The 26,053-nt window shown below is 34.8% G+C and overlaps 2 protein-coding genes across 4 annotated transcripts; one reads left to right on the top strand and one right to left on the bottom strand.

Annotated features, from left to right (window-relative positions):
• LOC113398959 (zinc finger protein 423) lies at nt 1–16,235 on the top strand. Its single transcript, XM_026637921.2, has 8 exons — nt 1–519; nt 7,350–7,573; nt 12,279–12,421; nt 13,144–13,351; nt 13,437–14,087; nt 14,167–14,457; nt 14,537–14,857; nt 15,132–16,235. Exons 1-8 carry the CDS (start codon nt 417–419, stop codon nt 15,963–15,965), a joined length of 2,775 nt encoding a protein of 924 aa, XP_026493706.2. The 5' UTR covers nt 1–416; the 3' UTR covers nt 15,966–16,235.
• Nucleotides 16,226–20,694, bottom strand: LOC113398960 (phenoloxidase-activating factor 2). Of its 3 annotated transcripts, none has more exons than XM_026637924.2 (7): nt 20,026–20,694; nt 19,658–19,947; nt 19,432–19,581; nt 18,133–18,230; nt 17,696–17,956; nt 16,873–17,074; nt 16,226–16,486 (listed from the first exon to the last, which is right to left on the bottom strand). In XM_026637924.2, exons 1-7 carry the CDS (start codon nt 20,477–20,479, stop codon nt 16,325–16,327), a joined length of 1,617 nt encoding a protein of 538 aa, XP_026493709.2. In that variant the 5' UTR covers nt 20,480–20,694; the 3' UTR covers nt 16,226–16,324. The 3 variants fall into 3 exon arrangements, with proteins under 3 accessions (XP_026493709.2, XP_026493710.2, XP_026493708.2); XM_026637925.2 differs by having other exon boundaries at nt 20,179–20,690; XM_026637923.2 differs by having other exon boundaries at nt 19,658–20,693.
• Nucleotides 20,695–26,053: the final 5,359 nt, after the last annotated feature.

Below are 26,053 nucleotides of genomic sequence, written 5' to 3'. Positions count from 1 at the left end.
TCGCCAGTCTCATCGCGCGTTCGGTCACCACGGCTAAAGTCCCACTGTGACCACCATCACGATAGTATCGCAATGAAACATTCACTCGCTCGTAGCTCGTTCCTCAGCACCACCTGACACTGGAACGCAAAGGTGTACGCATAAAGGATTGTCGCTAATTAACTCGATAGCGGCCACCCAAAATAATTACCGTGAAGAAACCGTGAGTCGGTCAGCAAGCGCCCCTTCAATTAGTGCCACCTGTCGAACACGCGCCGCGAATTAATTTGCACTCGCTATAAATTCGTTTGCAAAAAACACCAAAATAAACTGGTATCGATGCACCTGCGTCAATCTTCAGTAGCCGCAGTGCGGTAAATCAGTTATCAGCTGCACCATTAAATTGGATCCGTTGAGAAGCAGAGTCTTTTAGCGCTATGATCATGCTATTTAAAGGCAACAGCAGCAGGTTAGAGCATCTCATAGAGAAGATACAAGCAAATAAGGAAAACCACGACGTTACCTCGGACGATTTAAAACGTGAGTTTTGGTTTTATTTATTTATGAACTTATTTTAAATATATGTAGCTATTAACTAAATTTAACCTTCAAGTCGCCGAAAAAACATAAAAAGTATAATCGGTTTTGGTATGTACAGGAAAAGTATATTTTTATTTATTTATTATTTTTAATTTTGTAAAAATGTCTAAGTAACTAAAAGGTAAATAAATTAAAATTTAACCTTATGAAAAAGTAAATCAAATATTTATTAAACTAAAAATAACATATTTGGTAAATACTTAGCGTTATTCTTTACGATTCTTATTTGGAGTCTTAATTAAGTAATTGTATAGTGAGGAGACGTTTTTTGTTAAGCAGTGAAACCACTGAAATAGCTTCTAAAGAAGCTTTTTTAGTTAAGCATTACATAAAAAACGTGTATGTTGACGTTTTCAATTTCTATTACATAATATTATTGTAAAAGTACCTGCGCTTCATGTTTCAAAGATCCACAAAAAAATACCTTTTTGTTCGTAAAAATAAAATTTCAGTAACTAGAACTACCAAGAACATTTTAATAGAGCTCCGAAAAATTCCGAAGCTTTGAAGCTTTGTTTGAAATATTATATTGTTATAAATATAACATCAATATACATTACAATCATTGAAAATTATATCTTATAGTATATTATTTTATTCAAAAAATGTATAATAATCCCATCAAAATACAAAATGACTAATATTTTATTGTATAGTAAATAAAATAGTTTTTTTTAAAATTTTATAAGAGATTATTATCAACTAAGAAATTAACTTCATATTAATTGCAGTTTAGTACTTTTAATATATTGATAAATAGTTCATCGTAAACTTATCGAACAATTCAACATTAAGTATTTTATTTTCTTTTATTTACGAAACATATAGTCAAATATATGGCGAATGTATGTATGTAATAATTTAATTTAATAAAAAATAATTAAATTGCTTAAAATGTTACTGATCCCGGTTCTTATAATATATTTAACCAAATATCATTATGACCGGTCGCATTTAAGTTACGAGTAACGAGCTGTTGAGTAAAGTTCGTCCTGCTAAATTTAACGTTAATTATTTTAAAAAATTGCGATTTCGAAACTTACGAAACCTTTTTTATAGCAATGCTTTCCATTTTTTTTAATTTATAATATTCATTTTATTTGTCTATTTAGACAGACTGACAAATGAGTCACCTGATGGTAAGTGGTCACCACCGCCCATTAGCATTGTAAGAAACATTAATAATTGTCACTGTAAGAAACATGAATGATAACTTACATCGATAATGCGGCACCATCTGTGGGGATTAAGATGTTCCTTGTGCTCGTAGCTAGGGTGGGTAGGAGAGTTAACATTTGGTTCACTTACTTGGCAGTAGAATATGTGAACAGCTATATATGGCTAGCCCAAAACATTTTTTTTACGCAGTAGAAATCTTCAGAAAGGTACCCGTCGCGGAGAACCGGGTTATATGGGCTTCTTAACTATCTACTAAAACCTCTGCAACGGCCGGATGGACCGGAGTAGCTGATCAATCGTATTCATATAGTGCATAGGCACGTGCGCAGCGGAGCTCTCTTTAAGGGGTGACGGTAATCTCGCCTCCCTGCGCTCGTATGGCAGTACGAGGCCATCCCGGCTGCTGTCCTCCTCAGGCGAGACACCCGCCTCACGCGTTCACAGCCTCATGCCCTATCTTTTAAGCCAGGGGAGTCGGGACCAACGCCTTCGTCGTCTCCGTTCCTTTTCCGTTCCTTCTGCCTCCTTTTCCACCATTACAGTCTCACAGAAGGAGGCAAAGGCCATCCACGCTGATTGCATAACTCTTCGTTAGAAAAATTAATCATTTATCATGTTATCAATGTCATCTTATGACATATCATCATATGACATTACATCAACACAATTGAGATTCCATGTAATAAGCATGTGGAAGGCTTTTTTGTTCGTTTCCTGATCGATGATCGTCATAAACCTGCATGAATGTGTGTGACATAACATTCAGTCATATGTGTAGCCGACCAGGTTTGAATCAGAGTGCTGGAATATCCTTCTTCTCTAAAAGAGCCTATAGCCTTATATATTTACAGCTTGTGTTAACTTCAACATACCTGACAATTTGAAAGTTGAAGTAAATATTGAGGTAATTGTTTCCTGGACTGTTAATTTTAACTCTTAAATTTTACATACTGATAAAAAAAAAAAATAATGGCCTGACCCTAATGATGCAGATATTTTGGATAAATATTTTTGCAATCTAAAAATCGCCTATTGAAAGATTTGGTATTTTTTACATTAATAATCAAAATCATTATACTAATACATTATAGGTACGTATAGGAGGTATTTACGTAGTTGGCATAATCTGAAAGTTTTCATAATATTTTTAAATAAATTATTTCATCTATACTAGTCTATGCCAGTATTATATCTGTCTGTCTGTTGTCAAGGACAGACCATTGAATCGAATTTGATAAGAATTGGAAAATTTCGAAAAACCTGACGACTGATCCCTAAAACGCGAGCGAAGCCGCGCATGACAACTAGTAACATATACAATTCTCTCTATAATACGGTAATATAAATTATGATGTATTTTTTTTTAACTTTTCTGTAATAAAAATATTTATTTAAGTGCTGAATACTAAAAATAGGAAATGCCTACTACAGCATCACCCAAAACAATCGTCTAATTTTTGTTTTTTCTTATGATGTCTGTAGGCGGACGAGCCAATGGGCCACCTGATGGTAAGTGATCACCATCTCCCATAGACAAAGGCGTTGTAAGAAATATTAACCATTCCGTACATCACCAATGCGCCACCAACCTTGGGAACTAAGATGTTACGTCCCTTGTGCCTGTAGTTACACTCACTCACCCTTCAAACCGGAACACAACAATACTGCTGTTTGGCGGTAGAATATCTGATGAGTGGGTGGTACCTGCTCAGACGGGCTTGCTCAAAGCCCTACCACCAAGTGAATAATACGTTAAAGTTATTTGTATAATTACTGAAAACAAAAATATAAAGATGGGTACGTATATAATTAACGGTAAACTAATAGCTTTTGATTTGTCCTTCAATTATTACGGATTATTAAGCATAAAGTTAATTAACAGTTTTAATTTACACGAATCCAGTCAAACACCGAATTGTTAAGGTTTAATCGTGTGTCGAAAGGTCGAAGCTGATTAATTCTCCTCTTAGTTTAATCTTTACATCGAGACCTACTGACTTATCTTTCTCCACCTCCGTCTAATCTATGTAGATTAAAATCATTTCAGATCATGAAAAAGGTATTAGTCAGACGGCTTAGTTTATTTAACCCAACGAGTAGCTGTTACAATATTTTATTATATTAAATATTCTACTTGATTTAAAATGACCACAGACTTATTTTAAATTCATAACAACTCTCTGTGTAACTTGATAACTTGTGACTCTTTTAATGTGTCTAACGTTTGGCGATTGTCGTTGATTGGCGAGGCGCCGGCCGAGGTGTCTCAGACGCCGCAATTAGGAAATGAGCTTCCGCCGCCCACCGCCGCGGCGCCAATCGCCCCTGAATTGCCGCAATCGCAGCTAATTACGTGCGTCCTATCGCCGACGTAACACCTACTACTTAATCATTGATCCTTCAAGCTGATATACTAAATGCATCAGACTAGTGAATTACTTTCTAAGGCATATTTAAAATAAAATTGTTTTTCAGTTTAACATAAATCAACATCAAATTAAAAGTTTCAAGCTGGAATATATTCCAGTGAATATCTGTATACGTATATATAAGAGAAATACCGCTCACTGATTAATCATTATATCTTAGAAACTATAAGACTTACAAATTTGAAATTTGGCAGGTAGGTTCCTTATTCTTTCCTTATCGTAGGATTTTATGAAACTCCACCCCTAAGGGGGTAAAATGGGGTTTGGAAGTTTGTATTTTATAACTTGCGCCCGGGTAAAGTCGCACGTTCAGCTAGTGATTTATAAAGCAGATACCAGACCAGTAATCTGTCAAATGAAAACACTTAATTTTTTGATTTCTGTTTTAACTATAAAATGAGTAAACACTAAAAAAATTAATGAAATGTGTATATTTTCATATTCTCTTTATATCTATATTTTATTTATTCAAGTAGGCTCATAAAAGCACATTTGAATCGTCATGTCGGTTTGGAAAGTAGATTCTATCGAGAATAGCCGGCAGGAAACTCAGAAGTTTACTCTTTACCATCATTTTAATTACAGTGTATGTTAATAAAGTACAATAATATTTTTAATATATCCTGCCTAGAAATCAACAAATCGTAATTTTATCATTAAAATAATCTTGTATTGTTGGTGTAATATGCCTTATTTATCAATGTTTAACATGTGCTTTAATTTTAAAAGGCCAAGATTAATGATGTACATATATATTTTATATTTTTCAAATTCACATCTTATCACAATTAATATTGCGCCATTATTTTGTCGACTCGCTTTATTTTGTATACGCATACTTATAAAAAATAATAAAAAAATCACCAAACTTACCTTACGTATTAAATTAAATTTAAAGGTAAGAATAACAAAACTAATAAACGAATAATATTCTGGAGATTTACCTATGCTGCAGAACTATATAAATTTTTCGTAAGAACAAGAGATGAGATTGCAAATACGAGTATCTCCTTTTTTGATAGAACGTTTACTTTTTATCCATTAACGGCGTCGCTCGTGCGACTGGGGCGTGAGGGATCTTGACTCTTGAGTGAAACAAATAGTTCCTACTTATTTAATGAACCAAATGAAATAAAAAATATCTTTACTTTACAGAGCTGCACAAATAGGCCGTCCTATTCGTATAAAAAATCTACCAAACAACCTAAGGCTAGAGGAGGAATATTACTAAATAAACAATAATGATGCAGGCATTACACATACATACTAATATGTAATATTTACTCTATACATATTATATACATGAATGCCAAATATTAATAATATTTAACAGCCGGTACTTAGAAGCTCTTAGTTTGTATTATATTTTATTGGAGTACCACTAATATTATAATTTACAGTAACATTTTCAGATGTCTATGAAGATTTTGAATCAAAAATTCAGCACGATAAAGTTTTCGTAAATTATTGAGGTCCACATTAAAAAACCAAAATTTATTAATTTAAAAAAATCACCAACTCACTAGCAGATGCGGCTTTGGATACTTAAGGCAATTAACGATCTATTAATTAACTAAATAAATTGAAGCATTTTCAAATATCACAAGTAAACTCAACGAAAAGACGATATGCGTAGTTAAATAAGTACCTTAAGATATTATCGGTTTTAAAGGTTTATTAAAGAATATTTAATCCAAATGTCAGCATTTATAACCGGAAGAATAATTTAGAATTTTTATATAGTATTTTAGAAATTATAAACTATAAAATACGAGGAGATCATATCGAGTTCTATTGCAACAGTGCGAATATTGTCAGATTATGATTTATACTCACATGTTAGTCGAAGTGGCTTCATGCCTCGGCATATAATATAACAAAAAATTAAATTCTTAACAATGACTAATAACAAAATCCCTTACGATGAAAAATAAAAACTTATTTTCTTTTTCTGTGCTCATTCCTATATGATTTTCGCTTGGCTTCCGACATTAGTCATCATTTGCGTTGGTGGCAATGATACCGTCATTGTAGGCTATTCAATTTGTTTATATTTCACGCTACTCCGAGGTGCTCTGAGATATATTAGCCCTTAACGTCGAAATATGGAGCCTCGCTGTATCAACGGGAGCTCTAGAAATTATGCGTATCCTTTGCACCCTAAATCGGAATTTATAGCTCTTTAAATATCCTCAAATCGTTACTTATATTGGTTGATGGTTATCTTCTCATTTTTCATATAATATAATAATAAGACTTATATGTATAATTACAAATGAATCTATAGAAATATTATAAATGCGAAAGTAAGTCTGTTACCTCTTCACGCTTAAAATGCTGAAACGATTTCGATGAAATTTGGTATGCAGATAGTTTGAGTCCCAGGGAAGGACGTTGCCTACTTTTTCCTACTTTATATAACGTACCTCTCGAGAAGGTGAAATTGAAGTAACGGATTCTTTGCTATACGGAAGTTTTAAAATTTCGCGCGGGTAAAGCAGCAGCTTCAACTAGTTCAACAATATAAAAGGAAATATTCTAATGAAACACTATATTTATACGTGAACAGATTGATGTTGTATAACCGATATTTCAGCACGATATTTTGATATTGGAACAAGAGCAAGGGAAAAGAAGATTTTAATGTAATGATTTGGTTATACATATCTATCTGTTTAAAAAGCAAAGAAATTAACATCAAAGGAGCAGTTTTTGAGTTTATATATAAATTTATTTCGTATTTTAGATATTTAGATGTGGTTTCGCTTTTTAAGTTTATCTATATAGGAAAAATGCAATATTAGACGATAAAAAAAAGGTTTAGAAACGAGTGATGATCGGACAGATACTTTATGTAAATAATGGTAATTGTACTGAAATTAATAATTTAGTATTTTTATAACCAATAGTTATGTAAATATTTTAACAATAAATTCTTAAATAACATAATATATTAGTAATCATTATAGTCTTAATAACAATAACATAATAATAATCGTTCAAGTTCATATACTATGAAATAAGCTATAATAAGTTGCTTTATAAGGTATAAAAGTGTAACATGTAACAATGTAACTTACAAACAGAACAGCGTGTGTCCATTGAAATAGACGTCGTCGATAAAAAACGTTATTTATAAAGATTTTTTTCCTTATCGAACAGAGGCACTGGGGAGCGTTGGCAGTACGGCGGGGAGCTCGTGGCCGTCGTCGACGCCGGAGCCATCTCCGTCGCCTGCCTCTACACCCACCTCAGCGGATGCTGTAGACGCTGATGCGGATGCAGACCCACCGTTCACCCTCGGGGCAACTGAGCACACGCCTTATAAATGCCAATTTTGTGAAAAGGCTTTTCCTAGGCTATCGTATCTTAAAAAACATGAACAGGTTAGTTATTCATTAAATCGTCTGCAAGAGTTGAGCCTTTAAGTTAACTTTTAGTAGCTGTATCATCAAGTCAAATGTTCATAGATTAGGATCAGCGACTTACAATGACAGAATTCTAAAGATTTTAACGATCAACACATTTAAGTAATAACTTGTTTTTTACCATGAAATTGCTTGTGTAATATAACTACAACAAGATTACTAAGGTACATATTCGTACGTAGGTATGTTTATACGTTTCTAGTCCAATTTCGTCATGCAGCTCTTAGCTTCATTAGCAACTAGATACCCGAAATGGTCCATTTGCGGACGGAGACCGTGTTCAGATATGCATCTCAGTAGCCTTGCACTCTAAAACGCTTTAGTCTGTGAAATAGTGACATGCAGCCTATTAGACTACCTATACATCTTGACTCCTTTGTGTCGCGCCGATCTTACCGCGTTACGATTGCGTCGTGTGACACTGGCCGCGACTGATCTAGCTGCGATAGGGTAAATAGAAACGTCACTTTGCATAACCCATGGCGGCTGGCGCATTCCACCTACACTAAATAATATTCAGATCCAAATTTGTGCAAGTGAACAAGTTAAATGAAGCTTGCTCATCTCTGAATGTATAAATAATTCAATAATTACTTATTTTCGCAATTGCCTAGTAGAATCGTAAAGGGATTTCATTAGATTATCGATATGCAATTGCCGTTGCGTTTTAGTGATATCGATCTTTTCGTTGGTTGGTGTTGTGCCGACAAATGTATCGCAAAGATCGGGTTGCGCTCGCGCCGCGACATGGCGGTGACGGCCGGAAATAGGCTCCCGATAAGAACTCCCTAGCCTGGCGCGCCACTCTTTTATCATTGCACCGCTCGGAAAAGTAATGATTATAAAAATAAATCAATTGTAGACACTGCATCGCTAGATATCAGTCTAAGATCCATCGCGTTCAGAATAGGTAATCTGTTATTTTAAGATTCCTAGAAACAATAATAGGATATCGTGTTTTTTCTGTAATGATGTACAAAGCAGTACATAGTAAATAATATAAGCAAGTGCTATTTGTGCAAGACTTAATAAGCCAATTATCTCGCGTTCAATATTCTCGTCACAATGTTACTCAGATTTTGTTAAATTCAAATCTTTTATAACACGAGGTTGTTTTCCGTGATATCTTTATTATTAAAACTCGTAAAACTTAAATATTTCATACGGTAGCTATTTGTTTCAGAGAATTCCAAATAGTTTTTTTAGATCATTACCCATTTATATTTTTTCGCATTTAAACGGATCGCTAACATTTTGAAGTAGCAATGTTACTTTATATTTTTTATTTATAAATTATATACAAAGTTATAAAATTCGTAGAGTGATCGCTTGAGTTGATAAATATTTTTCGGGTGCTCGTACAAATGGTCACTAACATTCCTCCGATCTGACCCCGACAGAACGGGTGACTGTTCACCGTCGATGACATCGCGTTTATTGTACCTGGGAAAGTCGCTCGGTAGCCGTCCACTGCCCATTTAAAAGCTTTATTGGCTATCACGCTCGCCTTAAACTACTTACAACTAGTTTGAAATGTCTTTTGGTGCGTTTTACGCGGAAATTTGACAGTACCTGACCGCGTTATGGCGAACGCTCTCACGCTGTTTGTTGTTAGTGAATAATAATAAAGATCATTCGCGTGTCTTTTAGCTATAAGCAAGAGCGTGGACTGTGGAGTCGTGGTGCGAGCTGCGAGGGGAGTAGTAATCCTCCTTTACGCAGTATGCACCCAGGGGCCGGACCCTGCTGAGCTCAACGTTCGCTTTACTTATGTGACTTTTACACGAAGAACGCAACAATTATTAAGTCAATAAAATCAACAAAGAATATTTTACTTTAATAAGAACATTATGTAGGTATGTCACATTGGGATTTTAATGAAACCATTGAGGTTTAATTTTGAAAATAAATATAAGCATACTGATATAATATTCTAATACTTTTTAATCTGATATACTAAAATACATTTTAATTTAAGTAGGTTGATTGAATTTTAAATGTATTTAATAATATCAATGTAGGACGAATCAATCTTTGCACGAATTACCTTTATTTACATGTAACTCATAAATATTTACGAAAGGAAAAAAATAAGTCGATTCGAAGTCTAATTGAAATTGTTGTATCAATTTTCAACTCTCCAAGCTTTTTTCTTTAATAACTCTGGCTTGGATTATTTGGTTTATTTCTACGAGATAAATTCTAGTAACCTGATAAAATGTAGTTAAACTACGTTCATTATACATAATTGAAGGTTATTTTTTACTTTAAGATCACTAAAGCTTGTTTTATTCATTTTAATTACTTATAAATATAATATTATTTAGCCTGCCGTAGGGCGATTGCTCTAATTAACGAGGAACTGTAAATAAGTCTGTAATGTGTTTATGTGATGCGTATGCACCCATAATAAAGTGCAACCCGCATACTACATTCATAACAAATAACTTTATAGTATTCTTATAATTTTAAAAATGTATTTTTTAAGCTTTTTAAACATAATTCTATACTCCTGATGAGAATTAAAACGTCTTCGTTTGGATTGACTTAAAAAATTATATCATCACAAATATAAATTTGTGGTTACTGTTTAATACTCATTAAAATAAGTGTACTCGCAATTGTGTCATAATAAAGACTTTTTAACAAACGTTTACGATGTTGATCTTACGGCAATGATTGCATCTAATAACTTACCCCGAGCGGGCTGATGCGGTATACCGTGGCGCTAACAAATTGATATTCCGCGCTAATGGCCTAAACTAACTACATGGTAATTGGGGGAACACGAGCATACAAACCCTCGACTGAACAAACACGGTATTTCTTACTCAGAATCTCATCGATATTTTTTAACTCTCATTTCCGAAACCGTTAAGGAATGTACTCGTGTAACCTATCACTTTGAACATGGTTTCCGTAAATGGAAAAAGTTTAACATATTTCTCAATGCGTAATAAAGGTGCAGTCAATCATGTAGTTCGTCTATTTAGCATAATAGTAGGGCACAATCTGCGAGGTGGTCAATTAGTAAAAGCGTGAAGTGGCTGTCAGTTTTAGTGTACCGGATTGTGTGTACTGGATTAGCTCGTCTTCGTTTTACGGGTCGCGAAGGCCGACGCGACGGTTACCCTATTATTTGACTGCCAGCGAAGTATCATTAGCATTTTCATAATAAACTTATGAATAATCTTTTGAACGTGTGACACGTTGATACTAGGTAATAGTCATTTTTCCCAAGACGTGACGTGTAGTTAATTGGAATGAAGATATTGTTTCAAAATTTCTTTTAGTATTTCTGATACGATTAAAGTAGCCACTTGAAGTTTCTCTTGCTTAAATACCTTAGTAATAAAAGAGGTGGTACTGGTAACAATTTACAATACCATTGCCAGAACCGAAAGTAAGTATTCACCATAGTACCTACATCAATTTATCCGAGATAACCCAGTGGTTACGTTGATTGCGGACATCTTAACTTAAGTTGCATCTTGACTGATGATTGCGAGCTCAAACCAAGGCAAGCGCCACTGAATTTCTATGGGCTTAATTTGTAATATGTGTTTGGGTCTATTTTTAATGAAAATCTACCATATGTGTCCATTGCTGCCCAGTGGGCGTTTTTTACTTATACAAAAATTTATTACTTTTTTAAATCTATTAATGTAGTTGCTAATAATATAAAATTTTAACAACAAAAGTAATTGACTTAATTTTATTTGCTCAAATAAAATTGCACCAAACAAGAAGAACAAAACCTTCCAAACAAAAAATATATTTCCAAATCCGTTCATAAAAAGCGTTCATATGTAAAAAAATATTAAGTGTTGTTTTGGGATAAAAGAAAAAATCGTCCATTTTAATTGAAGTAATTCTGTGTGAATTATACTTTCTTGTTCTATATTAAGATTTAACCAAATAGCGGCTTGTCAAAATATTAATTATTTACCATTAAGACGACGGTTTGTATGAAAAATTGTACCAACCATAAAGAATGAAAACCACAGAAGTATAAATCATGAATATAAATTATATACGTACATATTTTCGTGCCTACATATATGTACTTCTACGATAAAAAGTTATCAATTACTCATACAGTGCCCTAATACATACAAGTCTTCTATTCTAGAAAGTCTTTTATTAATTAATGACTGTATTCAAACTGAAATATGGAGTCATGGTGACAAGAAGAACTACTTCGATTGATTACTAGCACATTAGATACAAAGTTGATCTCTTTATTAATCGAGAACTCGGTTGCATTCCATTGTACCGACTCTTCAGAAATGATATCTATCGTTAGAGAATTACTGCCGATTACAATAACGTCAGGTATTGAAATTAAATCGATTCATCTTGATCCATATCATATGTTATTATTTAACTATTGAATGAAAATCAGTAACCAAACATATAAGTTTTATTAATTACGTATTACTATACGTGTTTTGATATAAAGCTATGTTAATACTCTAGGAATGAAAATAAGGTTAATATTAAACAACACATTTTGCGAAGACGAAAGTGGCTTTTGAGGGATATAGTTTCAATTTCGGTTTTTCATAAAAAATACTAAAAATATGATTGTGTTTAAAAAAAATAGTTTAAAAATTCAGCAGAAATACATAACTATTAATAAATAATTTATGTAATTTTACAGACACACTCCGATCAGATGCCTTTTCGATGTGAATTCTGTTCACGACTGTTCAAGCACAAGAGATCTCGGGATCGCCACGTAAAATTGCACACCGGCGACCGAAAGTACCGCTGCGCGCACTGCGAATCCGCTTTCTCTAGAAGGTATAAAACTTGAACTCATTTAAATGATGCCAGAAATATTTATAAGAAATAATATGTTTCATACATATAAGTATCGCTTAAAGTAAAATATGGTATATGGTAAAAAGAACATTAGAAGCCATTAGGCAGTAAGTATTTACCAGTATAACGCTTAAGAGGTGCTCGCATGACAATAGCCGAGGACTAAGATTGATTACCATAAGCCGCAGCACAAAGCTTTACTTGGCCACGAGGCAACACGTCACCTTTTTCGTCACCTCAACTCGGCCACGTGACTAATTCTACGCAATTTGTCGACCCAACGAACCGCCGACAAGTGAAAAGAGTTGATGCGCTGACAAATGGCGTCGAGGGTCTTACAAAAATGAAATAATCACCCGTACCTAAACCGGCGCGGAGAGCACAGCCATTAGTAGAGGTGTTTGGGCGAGCGTCTCTATTCTGTAGTTTGCGTGAAAAGCCGCTTTGTTAGTTCTGTTTAGTTCATGCTTTATGTAGATACTTATGACTCGGATGACAAATTGCATTCTGCTGTTGCTTAAAGACAATTTATCTTATTTAATTCTTAATTCAAATTCAAGTCAAGTCGATGTAAATTAAAGTATTTAGCTACAATTATTCAAAAAGCACGTTTTTTAATTCAAATTTAAAAAATGATATTACTAAAAAATATTGTTTTTGGATATATGTTTGTCATGATTTTTATTTATTTGAAATTTCAGTGATCATTTAAAAATTCACATGAAGACTCACGACAATCAAAAGCCGTTTCAATGTACGGTATGCAATCGGGGATATAATACAGCCGCTGCACTCACAGCACATATGCAAGGTCACAAGCGAGATCGTGAGGGCCGCGAAACTGATCGGAAGAGAGCTCTGCGATGTTTACGATGTGGAGATGCCTTTAGACGCCCTGAAATGCTTCAAGTAATTAATCCTTATTAAAAAAAAATCATAATTTGATCCATATACGAAAATTAAAGTCCTTTTCATTTAATTTTGTATATTTCAGGCGCATATGGCAAGTGCTCATGGCATGGAGGCAACTTCCGTGACACCACCGCGCCGGGTTGCATCTCAACCACCACCTACATTACTCGCTTGCATTTATTGTACTCGTGATACTTTTACAAGTATGGAACAATTACAATTACATGTACGCGCCGCACACTCGGCTCTATTAAATGGAGAATCTTCTATACATTATACATTAGAACAACCGTTACCCACTGATTTAAGTAGAAGAAGTCCTGAAGAAGTATCATCTCCAGCAAAACGTCCGAGATTAGGTTCGGGCTCTTCTACTCCAAAAATAGCACTTTCTCCAAGCACTCTTCTATGCAATCAATGTGATGCAGCTCTGCCTGATTTTGAGGCATTTCGAGCACATTTAAAAGGTCACATTGAAGAAGGTGGAGATATAGGTAGATCAAGTCCAGCACCTTGTCTCCATTGTGGAGCTACATTTGCTGATGCAGCAGCATCTGAACGTCACCTGGCTGCACATTACCTTGCTGTGTCCTGTGAATATTCTTGTCACAGCTGTGTGCGCAGTTTTCCTACTTCTGAAGATTTGCAGAAACATTTGCTCGACCTTCATGCTCATCACTTATATCGCTGCACTCTTTGTAAGGAAATATTTGATTCAAAAGTTGCTATTCAGGTATTCATTTTATATAATCACAATTAATAAAGAGTAAGAGTCCAAAATTAGGGTAATTTATTTTTGGTTTTGATTTTAGGCACATTTCGCGGTTGCTCATACCGGAGAAAATAAAGTTTGGGTGTGTCGGTCTTGCGGAACTGCTGGTGGTCCATTACGCACCGAGGCTGAGGGTGCCGCTCATGTTCGTGCACGTCACGCAGCTGCACAATGTGCATGTGGTGCTATATTAGCTGGGTCGCGGGCTCTACGAGCACACACAGCAGCCCATCATGCCTATCGTTGCCCTGTACCATCTTGTACCGATACTTTCGCGGTACAGTATTTACTTGAACGCCATATGCAAGTACATCATACCGTTACTCATCAGGTAAATTGAAAGTTGATACATATGTACTAACATTTTTAAGATAAATTATAAGATCCTACATGATTTTCAAAAATTTCAGAGTATAAACGGTGATATGACAAGGCCTAAGCGAACAGAAAATAACAATGCAATAGAAGGTGATGATGCATGTTCTCCATGTATTCCTAGCGGTGATGGAAATGGGCCTTTGGCTACAGCTAGTGACGATCGTCGCCGTAAAAATGGAGCAGTTGCTCTCCAGTGCGCATACTGTGGTGAGCGTACTCGCAGTAGAGCTGAACTTGAAGCCCACACGCGTGCACATTCAGGAACAGGTGCTGCACGACATAAGTGTCTCATTTGTGATGAAGTGCTTCCGTCGGCTGCAGTTCTAGCCGAGCATAAATTAACCCATTGCAAGGTACTTTCTAAAATTTTACAATAAGCAGGTTTTATTGAATATTATTGGTGTTGTTATTTTATAATTAAAAAAAAAAAAATTTATTTAAGCAGAAAATATTTATAATGTAATTACAAATTTATTTTTTATTTAATGGTAAGTTTTATACGTCAATAAAATTTTGATACTATCCGTGCGAAGTCAGGTTGCTAACTAATATAAAATGGTATATATATCTTTAGTATTTATATATAGTTACATATTTATCTAAATGTAAACTTATTTCTCATTGAAGGTAATTGCGGGTGACACATGCTCTCGATGTCGTTCACGACTACCTACAGAAGAAGCTTTTCTGAATCATATGGCACGGCATCATCCTGCTCTTCCAGCGCCTTGCGTCGTATGTCGTCAAACTTTGGCATCGGAAGCAGAAGCGCGATTACATGCAAGATTTCATTTAAGGCCAACTGAGGATGAACAAAGATGCGCCATTTGCCTAAGACCTCTATCTGAAACTGAAGCAGGTGAAGGTGCACGAGCTTGCACCGCCTGTTACGCTCGTCATGCAGCTCCGAGACCGACGCCTTCTTCCGAACACGATTGTCGGCTATGCCGTCGAACTTTAGGTTCACCAACACGTTTACAAGCCCATTTAATCGAGCATACCTTTGCAGGTATTGGAGCATTTACATGTTACTTATGTTCTGCAATGTTCACAAGTGCTGCGGGATTGCAAAGGCATTTACCAGAACATGCTGCGGCACCGAGACCATACGATTGCGGTCGATGTGGCTTAAAGTTTTTCTTTCGAGCTGAACTTGATAACCACGCATTTGTTCATCTTGAAGAAGCAGAAATAGCACAAAGAGCATTTTACGAAGCGTATGCCCGCGGGGCTGCGACAGCGTGGGCGGCTTTGCAACCTACTGATTTAGCGCTACAGTCCTCGGCATCGACTCCAGCTCCTGTAAATGATATACCAATAAAACAGGAACCAGAAGTAAAGGAAGAACGAAATGATGAATATATAGAAGTTTCGTCTCCCCCTCCTCCTGTAATACAGCAATCAGAGACTATGTCATCTCCACCTCCGATAATAAAACAGGAAAAAAATAATGAAGACTGAACGGGGAGTTTTAATGAACGCTATCGTCCGGTGTGGGATCCGCTCCTACTGCAATACTAGATTACGTCCTTTCAAACTTTGCACTAGTTAGTTTTGTTAAAGTTATATCTGTTAAAATTGAGCGTTTAGAACGCTGAGGTATGTAACAATACATAGATAGAATGCAACTATCTTTTATGTCGGTTAGGCCTCGTATGTTTTATAATATTTACACGCCTATTTGTATAAATTTGTTAACTCAATAAATAATTGTGTTAAGATTCACTTGAATTACTTTTTTATTTTAAAACTTTAATAGAATATCATGATATATATATATATATATATACACTGTAAACAAATGAATATCTCTATGAAGACTAGGCAGTGGCAACTTGTTGTTGTATCCAGGGTAGTAAGGCAGCAATATTCACGTAAGCTGCTGGAACGTTGGTGTTGGCACAACCGAGGCCCCAAGACACGAGCCCCACTACCACCCACTGCCCGTTTACTTGACACACCAAACCGGACCCACCGTCACCCTGGAAATGCAATCATATAATTACTTTATATCTGTTTACGGCCGTATATGACAGATTTCCGTGGTGTTAAAGATTTTATAAAATAAAGCAGTACTTAGGCATACACTTTGCAAAGCTGAAATATTACATTTTTGTTCACAACGTCTTAAAGGTATTTATAGAATTTATCTGATTTTAATATATTGTAATTATGTGTGTATGAAAACATTTAAAACCTTATTGGAAAATTTTATTATGTTAAGAAAATAAACGAACGAAGAGCAATCATTTGCTTTTTGAAAGTTTATCTAAACAAGCGATATATAATTATGTAACAAAATATTGAGATTATTATGCTTAAATTCAAAAATTGGCAATTAAATTCAAAATCGTGCAGTTTTACTCACCGTACAAGAATCTTTACTCGCCTCCCCTCCAGCACATATGAATGAAGTAGTATCAAGTACGAAAGTGGACCCCAGGCGAGCAGTCTGCATTTGTGTCTGACAGGTTCCGGAAGCTACAATCGGGACATCCACTTTCTTCAAAATCTGTTGGTATTGACCCTGAATACCAAACATATCCTTGCCCCAACCCGATACCCAGCACCTGGAAAATAAACAAGAGTAAATAATTTCCAAAGCTAAACATTTTTATAATTCCGTTTTATTCATAATAATGTTTGTTTGACTATCGCGTTGGTCTATCAGCTTATAAGGCTGCGTTTTTCCGAGGTCCTGGGTTCAAACTCTGTATGAGAACCTTTCTTTAACAGATTGCTTTACTTGTAGCCTACAATTCCAATACACATAATATACTGATCAATGTTTTACTTTTTCCTTTAACTGTTACTGTGACTAGTACTAGCAATAAATTTCAAGTTTTATCGTGTACATTTTGAGAACACAATGTGGATTGATATCTTTAGTACCGGCCTTTTATTAAGAAATTATCATTAGCAATCCGGAGTTAGAAAGTTGCCAGTATTACACTCGTAACTCGGAAAACACGCAAAGCGTCGTACGTCCTACACCTTATCTGTTCTATCTTGCCTTATAATGTATCCTACGCAATTATCAGAGGCAATTTAAAATCGGTGGTCAGAACATAATGTAATCAAATTTTTAACACTAGCTACTTCGTGCGCGTTTGAATTTACAAAAAAGTTATTGTTGAAGTCTACGTTACTCCAAATTGATTATATGTAAAGTATAAATATTTTGTAAATACCTTTGACCAGTGTAAGTTGACGTTGACATTGGAGGCAGGCATGCTCTGTTGATAGTAGTTACAGAACCACCTTGAGGTGTCAAGGGTACTGAATTTGAGAGTCGTAAAACGGTGATATCGTACTGTAAAGTGTTAGCGTTGAAAGAAGGGTGAGTAAACACTTTCGCCACGTTGTATTCTTGATAAGGCACAGGTTCGTATGTCCCAGCTGCGTCCCATTCACCTAATCTTACTTTTACGTTAGGTGCTGTTCCCGAAACACTAAAATAAAAATTTTAAAATGTTATATTTGTGTTCTACTTCGCTTTACATTGCATTTTTATCATTCGATAAAGCTTTAAAGTATACAATAATTGCACTTAAGCGTGCTTCTTGTTATTCAACATTCTATTTATTTTGGCAAAATGTTTTCATGTGATCTTCTCTACTCTACTTACATAAAGGGTGTCAACCTATGTGTAACGGTTAAGACGTTTAGTTGATCTATAAGCACACCGCCAGCGATATAATCATTTTGCTTCGTCAGAATTATACTCTGAAATAATAAAAATTAACAACAATTGGGTAACATTTTCTCTCACGAAAATAATGTTCAACCAGATCATTTTTTACTACTAGATATCCTTTTAATTTAAAAAATGTTACATAAAATTCAACGAAAATCATTTGTTACGGTCTTTTTATTCTCCTATTCGCCTATTATACTATATAAAAATTGGTATACAGTCGACATAATCTATTCGTGTCAAGGTGTGTGAACCACATTAAACGTTCACGAGCATACGCACATTGATGATGTGACATGCATATTCACAAATCCTAAAAGAATCTAGCTCTGGCGAATTCTGGATCGAAAAGGATTTAAAATCCTTTTCGATCTAGAATTGTCAGATTTGGTAGCATTCGGGTTAAAATCCCGATTTCCCTAAAATAATTAGATCAGAATTTTGAAATTTAACTATATAATAAATGTTAAGGTTGCTGTCCACGGTCCTGTCCAAGGCGGTACGACTCAGTACCGCCACCGCGCCTCGAGTCTATGTATACGCGGCGCATGAAGCCCGCCACTGCACCGATGATTCATTTTTTCCAAACCACAAATACAAGGAGATTGGAATTTAATGAAAAAAAAGTACGTAAGTCCACGTTAGTCGGCTGCCGGTAAAATAATAATGAACATTAAAAATGTAACTTTTAATACAATACTCATGTAAACAAGACATATAAGTAAGTAAGAGTCTATGCGAGATCTTGAATAATTGTTATGAATGTCTGCGAAATTTTAACGAAACTTTGGAAGTAAAATTAAAGTGTTTATGAGAAGTGAAATGGAATAGTGTTTGATTTTATCTAAATATATAATAATCAAGAACTGTTTGTAGTGCATAAAATAGCACAGCTATAAGTCAGTCAAAGGTTTGTTTATCTACATTCCTTTTTCGATTCGAATAGGGTGAAGACTAACGGAGAATGCCCTTTCTCCTCATGTGTCAAAAATAAATAAAACCATAATTATTTTCTTTACTCTTCGCCATGTCTGTCTGTCAGATAGTGATTTATTTTTTTATATAAAGTGAATACAAATAATGCCTTAATGAAATGAATGAATTCTGGAAATAAATAACAATACATCACACTAAGTGTTGCAAGTGTTAATATTATTCCGACTTAGTACACCGAATTTTTCCAAAATTCAAAATATTCAATTTCATATATAAATGATAATTTATTTTTACCTGCCACGGATATTCTCCAAAACTGGCTTGTCCTGCAGCAGCCATAATAGCTGGGACTGGCACTGATTGAATAGTGCCACATGCAATCAAAGCTGTTGTTGTAGTGCTTCCACAGCAATATTCCTGTCCAGCGGGACATTGGACAACGGTCTAAAATCACGCGAAGAAATGTAATATATTTGGGAAGACAAGTCACTTTAATGTACTTCTTATTAAAATTACTTACAGGGGTAACAACTCTGAAATCGATCATACCCGCTCCATATGAATTCGAAACACATGTGCCGCTAGCTACACATTTACAGCTTTGCCTTTTGCGTATTCTATGTTTATTATTATTGAAAAAGAATGGATTATTTTCTTCGCGTTTAAAATTTAAACTTCTACGTTCTCTGGGAAATTTGACAGCTGAATCAAAGGATGGAATTTGTCCACTGTAGCCGGTAATTTGTGGACTCTGCAACGCTGCTGATGGCGCGGGGGTAGTGCCAAGTCGTGGGTCAATCTGGATCGGGCCTGTAGCGTTTTCATCAGGATTAAAAAAACAAATCACGTCAGGATTGTTACAAAGTAATACAGGTAAAATGTTTCCACCTGCTATTGAAATGTTAGTTGCTGTCGTAGAGGACATGTTAGTTATTGAACTAGAGGAAGTAGACATGGCTGTTGTTACTGATGTTAGTATTGAAGTCGTTGTCGGAGGATTCGAACTATTTCCTGGTGGTGGTAAAGGCGAAGAGGTGTTACCACTCATAGTAGGCCGAGCCGATGTAGTTGTTGGCGCCGCTGTAGTTGTTGGCGCCGGTGTAGTTGTTGGCGCCGCTGTAGTTGTTGGCGCCGCTGTAGTTGTTGTCGTTGGTGGCATAGTGGGTGGCATTGGTGGAGCCATCGTAGTTGGAGCTACTGTAGTCGTTGCGGCCGCGGTAGTTGCCGCTGTTGTAGGTTGAAGAATCGGTGCTGGTACGCCTTGCACTACTACAATTGTGGCAGGTGGTACGTTGTTTGTTGGCAATAAGCCCAAACAAGCAGTTAAAAGCCACAGACACATGTGTAATCGGTTTCTCAACAATGGTCTAGCTAATCATGAAACGGTTGGTATTCTACTGAGCTCATTTGGCGATATAGTTATAAATTCAGACGAGCCAGTATTAAATATGTCCTTACTATTACAATTGGTGGTATTCCCCTAACAATTGTAGCCTTCATGGTATTTTGAACGTTGCTACAAAGCGATAAATTGACGCAATCAACAAAATGTGAATCACTAATCCATTGCAATCTCTTCGTCATTTACTGTAGTTAATAAATCCCATACCTGTCTGTAACAATAATTTAAGTAGCATTTATCTATAATAAATACTAGAGAGTCGCCCTGACTACACACGAAGACAATTAAGGTATTTTAATTTATTTATTATTTCGACTAAACTATACATATTAAAATTATATATTAAATATTTAAATATAAATATTAAATATTAAATATTAAATATTAAATATAATATATAAAGCGGAAGAGTTTGTTTGTTTGTTTGTTTAAACGCGCTAATCTCAGGAACTACTGGTCCGATTTGAAAAATTCTTTTTTTGTTGAATAGTCCAATTATAGAGGAAGGCTTTAGGCTATATAACATTACGCTGCGACCAATAGGAGCGCAGCGACAGTGAGAAATGTTGCAAAAACGGGGAAAATTATTCACATTTATGGACTTTCGATGCGTGCGCAGCATAAACGTTTTAAGTTACTCAAAAAATGTGTATGAAAGATATATTCCTCTTTTAATAATAAAAAAAAAGTCCGTGACACTATATGTCTATTTGTTAAGAGTGTGCTAGCAGGCGGGGCGCGGCGGCGGCTGAGGGGGAGGCGGGTCAGCCCCGCCGCCGCGCTCGCCACTCTCACCCGCGGGTGTAGTTCTGCGAAGTAGCAATGCACATAACGACTTAAAAAAATTAACATTCTTAATAGTTAGATTATTTATCAAAATTAGGTTTTGTTATCAGCTTATTTGCTCATTATTTTTTATCGTTTAAAATCGGTTACATTTAAATCATAATCTGCTGTAGTTTTAACTTACGATATAAGATAAAATTTCAATGAACATTCCTTCGTACTTTGCAAGTAAACAATTCAAACGTTTCACGGTATAAATAAGGTATAAAAATTACATTACACACGTAAAAAAGTTCAAAATGGCGAGCGATACTTTCACCGATGCAGATTAATCATCACTGAGAAAATAAATTATGCAAATAAGCAAATAGGTGAATATCGTTTAAAATGACTACACAAATAAATTAGTAGTTCAATATTTCAAGTAATTTCTATTACGTTCAAGCATATTCAACACGGTTGTACTATAATCACCTTATGAAATAATAACACCAAAGGAGAAACAATCTAAACTTCTTATTGTTCGGTTTGTTTATCTTATTACGTTTAAGTTAATATTGTTTGTTTTCAACCGACTTCAAAAAGGAGGAGGTTATCAATTCGTCTGTATTTTTTTTTTATATGTCTGTTACCTCATAACTTTTCACTGGATTTTGATAATTTTTTTTTGTTTGAAAGGTAGTGCTTCCCGTGGGGCCCCATTTTAATTTTATCCTGTTACGATGATGGTATCCTTATGAAAACGATATAAGTCTTAAATGTGCATTATGTATGTGCGCGATAAATAGGTGAATAACTCAAAATTGTGCCAACCAATTTTAATGATTCTTTTTTTATTATAAAGGATATACTTCAAGGGTACTATGGTGAATGTTTGGTAAGGTTCTGAGCATAGGATCCATGACAAAGTAACGGTACGGAAGGGAACGGAACAATTCTAAGGAGCACGTTAGCGATACTCGGCCGAATCTTTTAGAAACAAAAATTTTGACAAAAAAAAACCGACTTCAAAAGAGAAAAAAAATAATATGCTCTAAAAAGTAAAAAATAATTGCTTATTATTCTACAACTTAATAATCAAGTAACTTATTCTACTTACCAATATGTAGGTACGTTCTGTGTTTCCACGCAAGGAGATAAGTATGTACCTACCCACTTTAAATCTAACTTAACACAAACCTATGAATAACAAACAATGATCACAATATTTTTTAGATTTATACTATGTAAAATGAAATTAAAAATATTTAGACAATTTAAAAGTCAGCAAAGTTATTACGATAATATATTATAGTTAAAATTATTGTTATTTATGGAGGCGGTGTCAGCCAAGGTAGGTTTGTAAATATATGATATACTCCAAATTTGTAAATCTGGTCTATCGATAAATACACTTCTTCTTGATGTTTTTTTAAACCCTATACGTACATAGTGGTCCTATATAATGACAGAAAATTGGAATCAAAATTGAGTGTTTAAGCAAACATGTCTACCGTCAGGTATTACAATTCATGAACTTTTCTCCTAATCCAAGACAAAGAAAAGTCATTCAGATTTACTATTACATTTCCTGTTGAACGTTTTGTTTGTTTTGGCAGAGTATGAATTTTGTTTGTGATTTATTTATTTACAATTGACTTTTTCTTTTGTCTTACATCCAGATGTCGATACACCTGCATCGAATTGTTAACAAAAAAAATATTCCCAATCGTACACTATTGTACAATATTTCTTTTATGTTTAAGAAAAGGGTTGTCATAATTGACCGTATAACAATAAGCAATAAAAACACAGATGTTGGTAATTTATTTAGACAAACTTTACCGGTAATTTTAAGAGGAACTAGAGCAGACATTGTAAGGTCTTGCCTTAAAAGTTCACCGTTATGGAAATTTGTCCATACCTTAAAACTATCTACGAATATGAGAGCACATTTGGGGGGAGGAAGTACAAATTTTCCTTCAAAGTTACTTTTAATAGGAGATGGAAAAGTACCTCATTCTGAAAATAAAATTGAAATTGATCGCGATTTAGGAGAAAAAGTGACTAGCATAGAGGATTTAATATCAAAAGTTTACCCTAATATCGTCGAAATAGAAAATAAAGATTACCAATGGATGTGTCAAAGGGCAATATTGGCGGCGAGAAATAGTAGCGTTGACGAAATTAACGACCTAATTTTAACCAAACTTCCAGGCGATATAACTACCTACACATCTATTGATAATGTAATGGATCAAGAAGATGCTGACCATTACCCACAAGAGTTTCTCAATTCTTTAAACCCGAGCGGCCTTCCACCACATTCCCTGAAGTTAAAAATAGGTGCTGCGATAATTTTACTCAGAAATCTTAAACCACCAAATTTATGTAACGGGACCCGCCTTCAAGTAAAATTCCTTCGCAATAACGTGATCGTTGCAACAGTTTTGACTGGTCCGGCAGTTGGTCAAACAGTGCTTATACCTCTCATCCCAATGATTCCAAATGATTTACCTTTTAATTTTAAAAGAATTCAATTTCCCATTAAGTTATCTTTTGCCGTAACCATTAATAAATCACAGGGCCAAACATTTAAACACGTAGGAATCGATTTACGTCAAGACTGCTTTTCACACGGCCAACTATATGTCGCGTTGTCAAGATCGGGTTGCGGGCAAAATCAGTATGTTCTTCTACCACAAGAAAATAAAACTAAAAATATAATCTACGCTGAAGTACTGTAAAACATATTATTAAATCTTACTGACGATTATAATAACAAAAACCAACGTGAGCAATCAAAATCGTTTGAATCATGATAGTGTTTCCGACAACTACGCGAACGAAGTCGCGGGCACAGCTAGTATTAAATATAAGAATTGGTATAACAATGTTCTATTTATTTCTTCTTTCGGCTTTGCCTATGCTCATTGCGACCGAGTAATATTTTTTTTGTGACTAGCAAGGAGTATACGATCGCAACAACATCACATCAAAGTATGTCTGTTAAGTTTTTGTTAGTTCTAGTTACTTCACCGACGAGATAGTAAGCAAATTTAGATTGGATAAACTTATAACTTATTTCTATGTCTCGTATCGATCTGAAACAATACAACTATAAGTTTTTCGATAATGCAGTTCTGTTTTTCGTTTTGATTTAGTTTCCGCTTCTTGGTTGCGTTTCATTGAAAAGAAAGTGTTCCTAATTAATTCCATCAAATGTCCCTACGACTTGATGTTCTAGAAACAATTCGAACTTTTTCTATTACTGAATTTAATGTGCGAAGTAGCAAATATCGCAACAAATAAATGGAAATTATTAAGAATATTATTTAGTACTCTTTAGGTCGTTACAAAGATTTTGGCAAGAACGTATTCTGCTAGTTGTATATTTAAAATTTTATAAATCCTTTATAAGTAATGTTGATTTAATTATTAACATAATTATATGATTATACCATTTTTCTTTACATACATCGTTAAATATTTAACAGGTTAGTAGAAAATTATTTATATCAAATCCAATACTTAGTTCACTTAATACTTACAGACAACAGTTACATATCATACATATCTACAATAATTGTCTAAACTATTTTTGGTCAGAATTATGTTATTCGTGTTTTGATTTCACAAGCAAATTGTGGAAGCGTAACATACAAACACCACGATTATTTGGTAATAGCTGAAATAATTATAGAATAATAAAATATTGTACGATAACAATAGCCAACAGGTGCTGCGTTTTGCTGTCATATTTTGTAATACTTATTATTATATTTTATATCCAATATAAGGATGAACAAAAAAGTTTTTGGCTTACACGTTAAAATAATAAATAATTCGAATAAAACCAAATAAAAACAAATAGAAATTTTGTTTACATAAAAACACTGACTTCTATAAAGTTTAATATCGAATTTAAAAAATGAAAACGTAGTGTATAAGTATATTAAAACATTATGTGAACCGTTGTTGAACTATATTTTTTGTAATTTAATTATTTTAAGTAAAACAAATGATGCAACATTTTATAAAATTCCAAAACTTTAAAATAGTGAGTCAATAATATAAGATACAATTACAAAATTGACGTAATACTGAACCAACAACTGCTCCTGTTGTTCAATACGCAGATGCGGTCTTGCGTTGAATATTGCTCGGACCTTTCGGACAGCTCCGCTAAGTACTTAATTGGATCGGTTGCAACGACGTGCGGTCGTAATTATTGGTGACGTAAAGGACACAAACACCCTCGAACATTTACGTTTGCGTCAAGAGATAGCGACGCTGAGCGCTTTCTATCGACAACATCACCGTGAGTGCTCTGAGGAACTATTTTCTCTTATTCCTGATTCCTGTGAAGGAAAGGGGTTCCTTCACAAGTCTAAGCGCGCGTGCGATGTCAATGCCTTTACTTCAACATCAATTCCATCGCGCACGAATAAATTCGGCAACTCTTTTCTTTGTCACACTTCCAAAATATAGAATTCTCTATCAGAACACGTGTTCCTCTCCTCTGATAACCTGGGTTCCTTCAAACGATGCATGAAGAGGCATCTTGTGGGCTGGCATGGCGATGGCGACTAGTGCAGTTCATTCACCTAACTGTACTGACCATCTTCGCGTTTGGACTCCACTGCCACCGTATCACTACCACTTACCATTAGGTGGAGTGATAAGCATACCCGGTGTACATAAAAAAAAGAAATAAAATCGATAAGATTATTATCGCCATTATTTTTT

The sequence above is a fragment of the Vanessa tameamea genome, chromosome 2 (genome assembly GCF_037043105.1).
Source record: "Vanessa tameamea isolate UH-Manoa-2023 chromosome 2, ilVanTame1 primary haplotype, whole genome shotgun sequence".
In the NCBI taxonomy this organism is placed as follows: domain Eukaryota; kingdom Metazoa; phylum Arthropoda; class Insecta; order Lepidoptera; family Nymphalidae; genus Vanessa; species Vanessa tameamea.
This window is presented reverse-complemented; position numbering and strand designations above follow the sequence as displayed.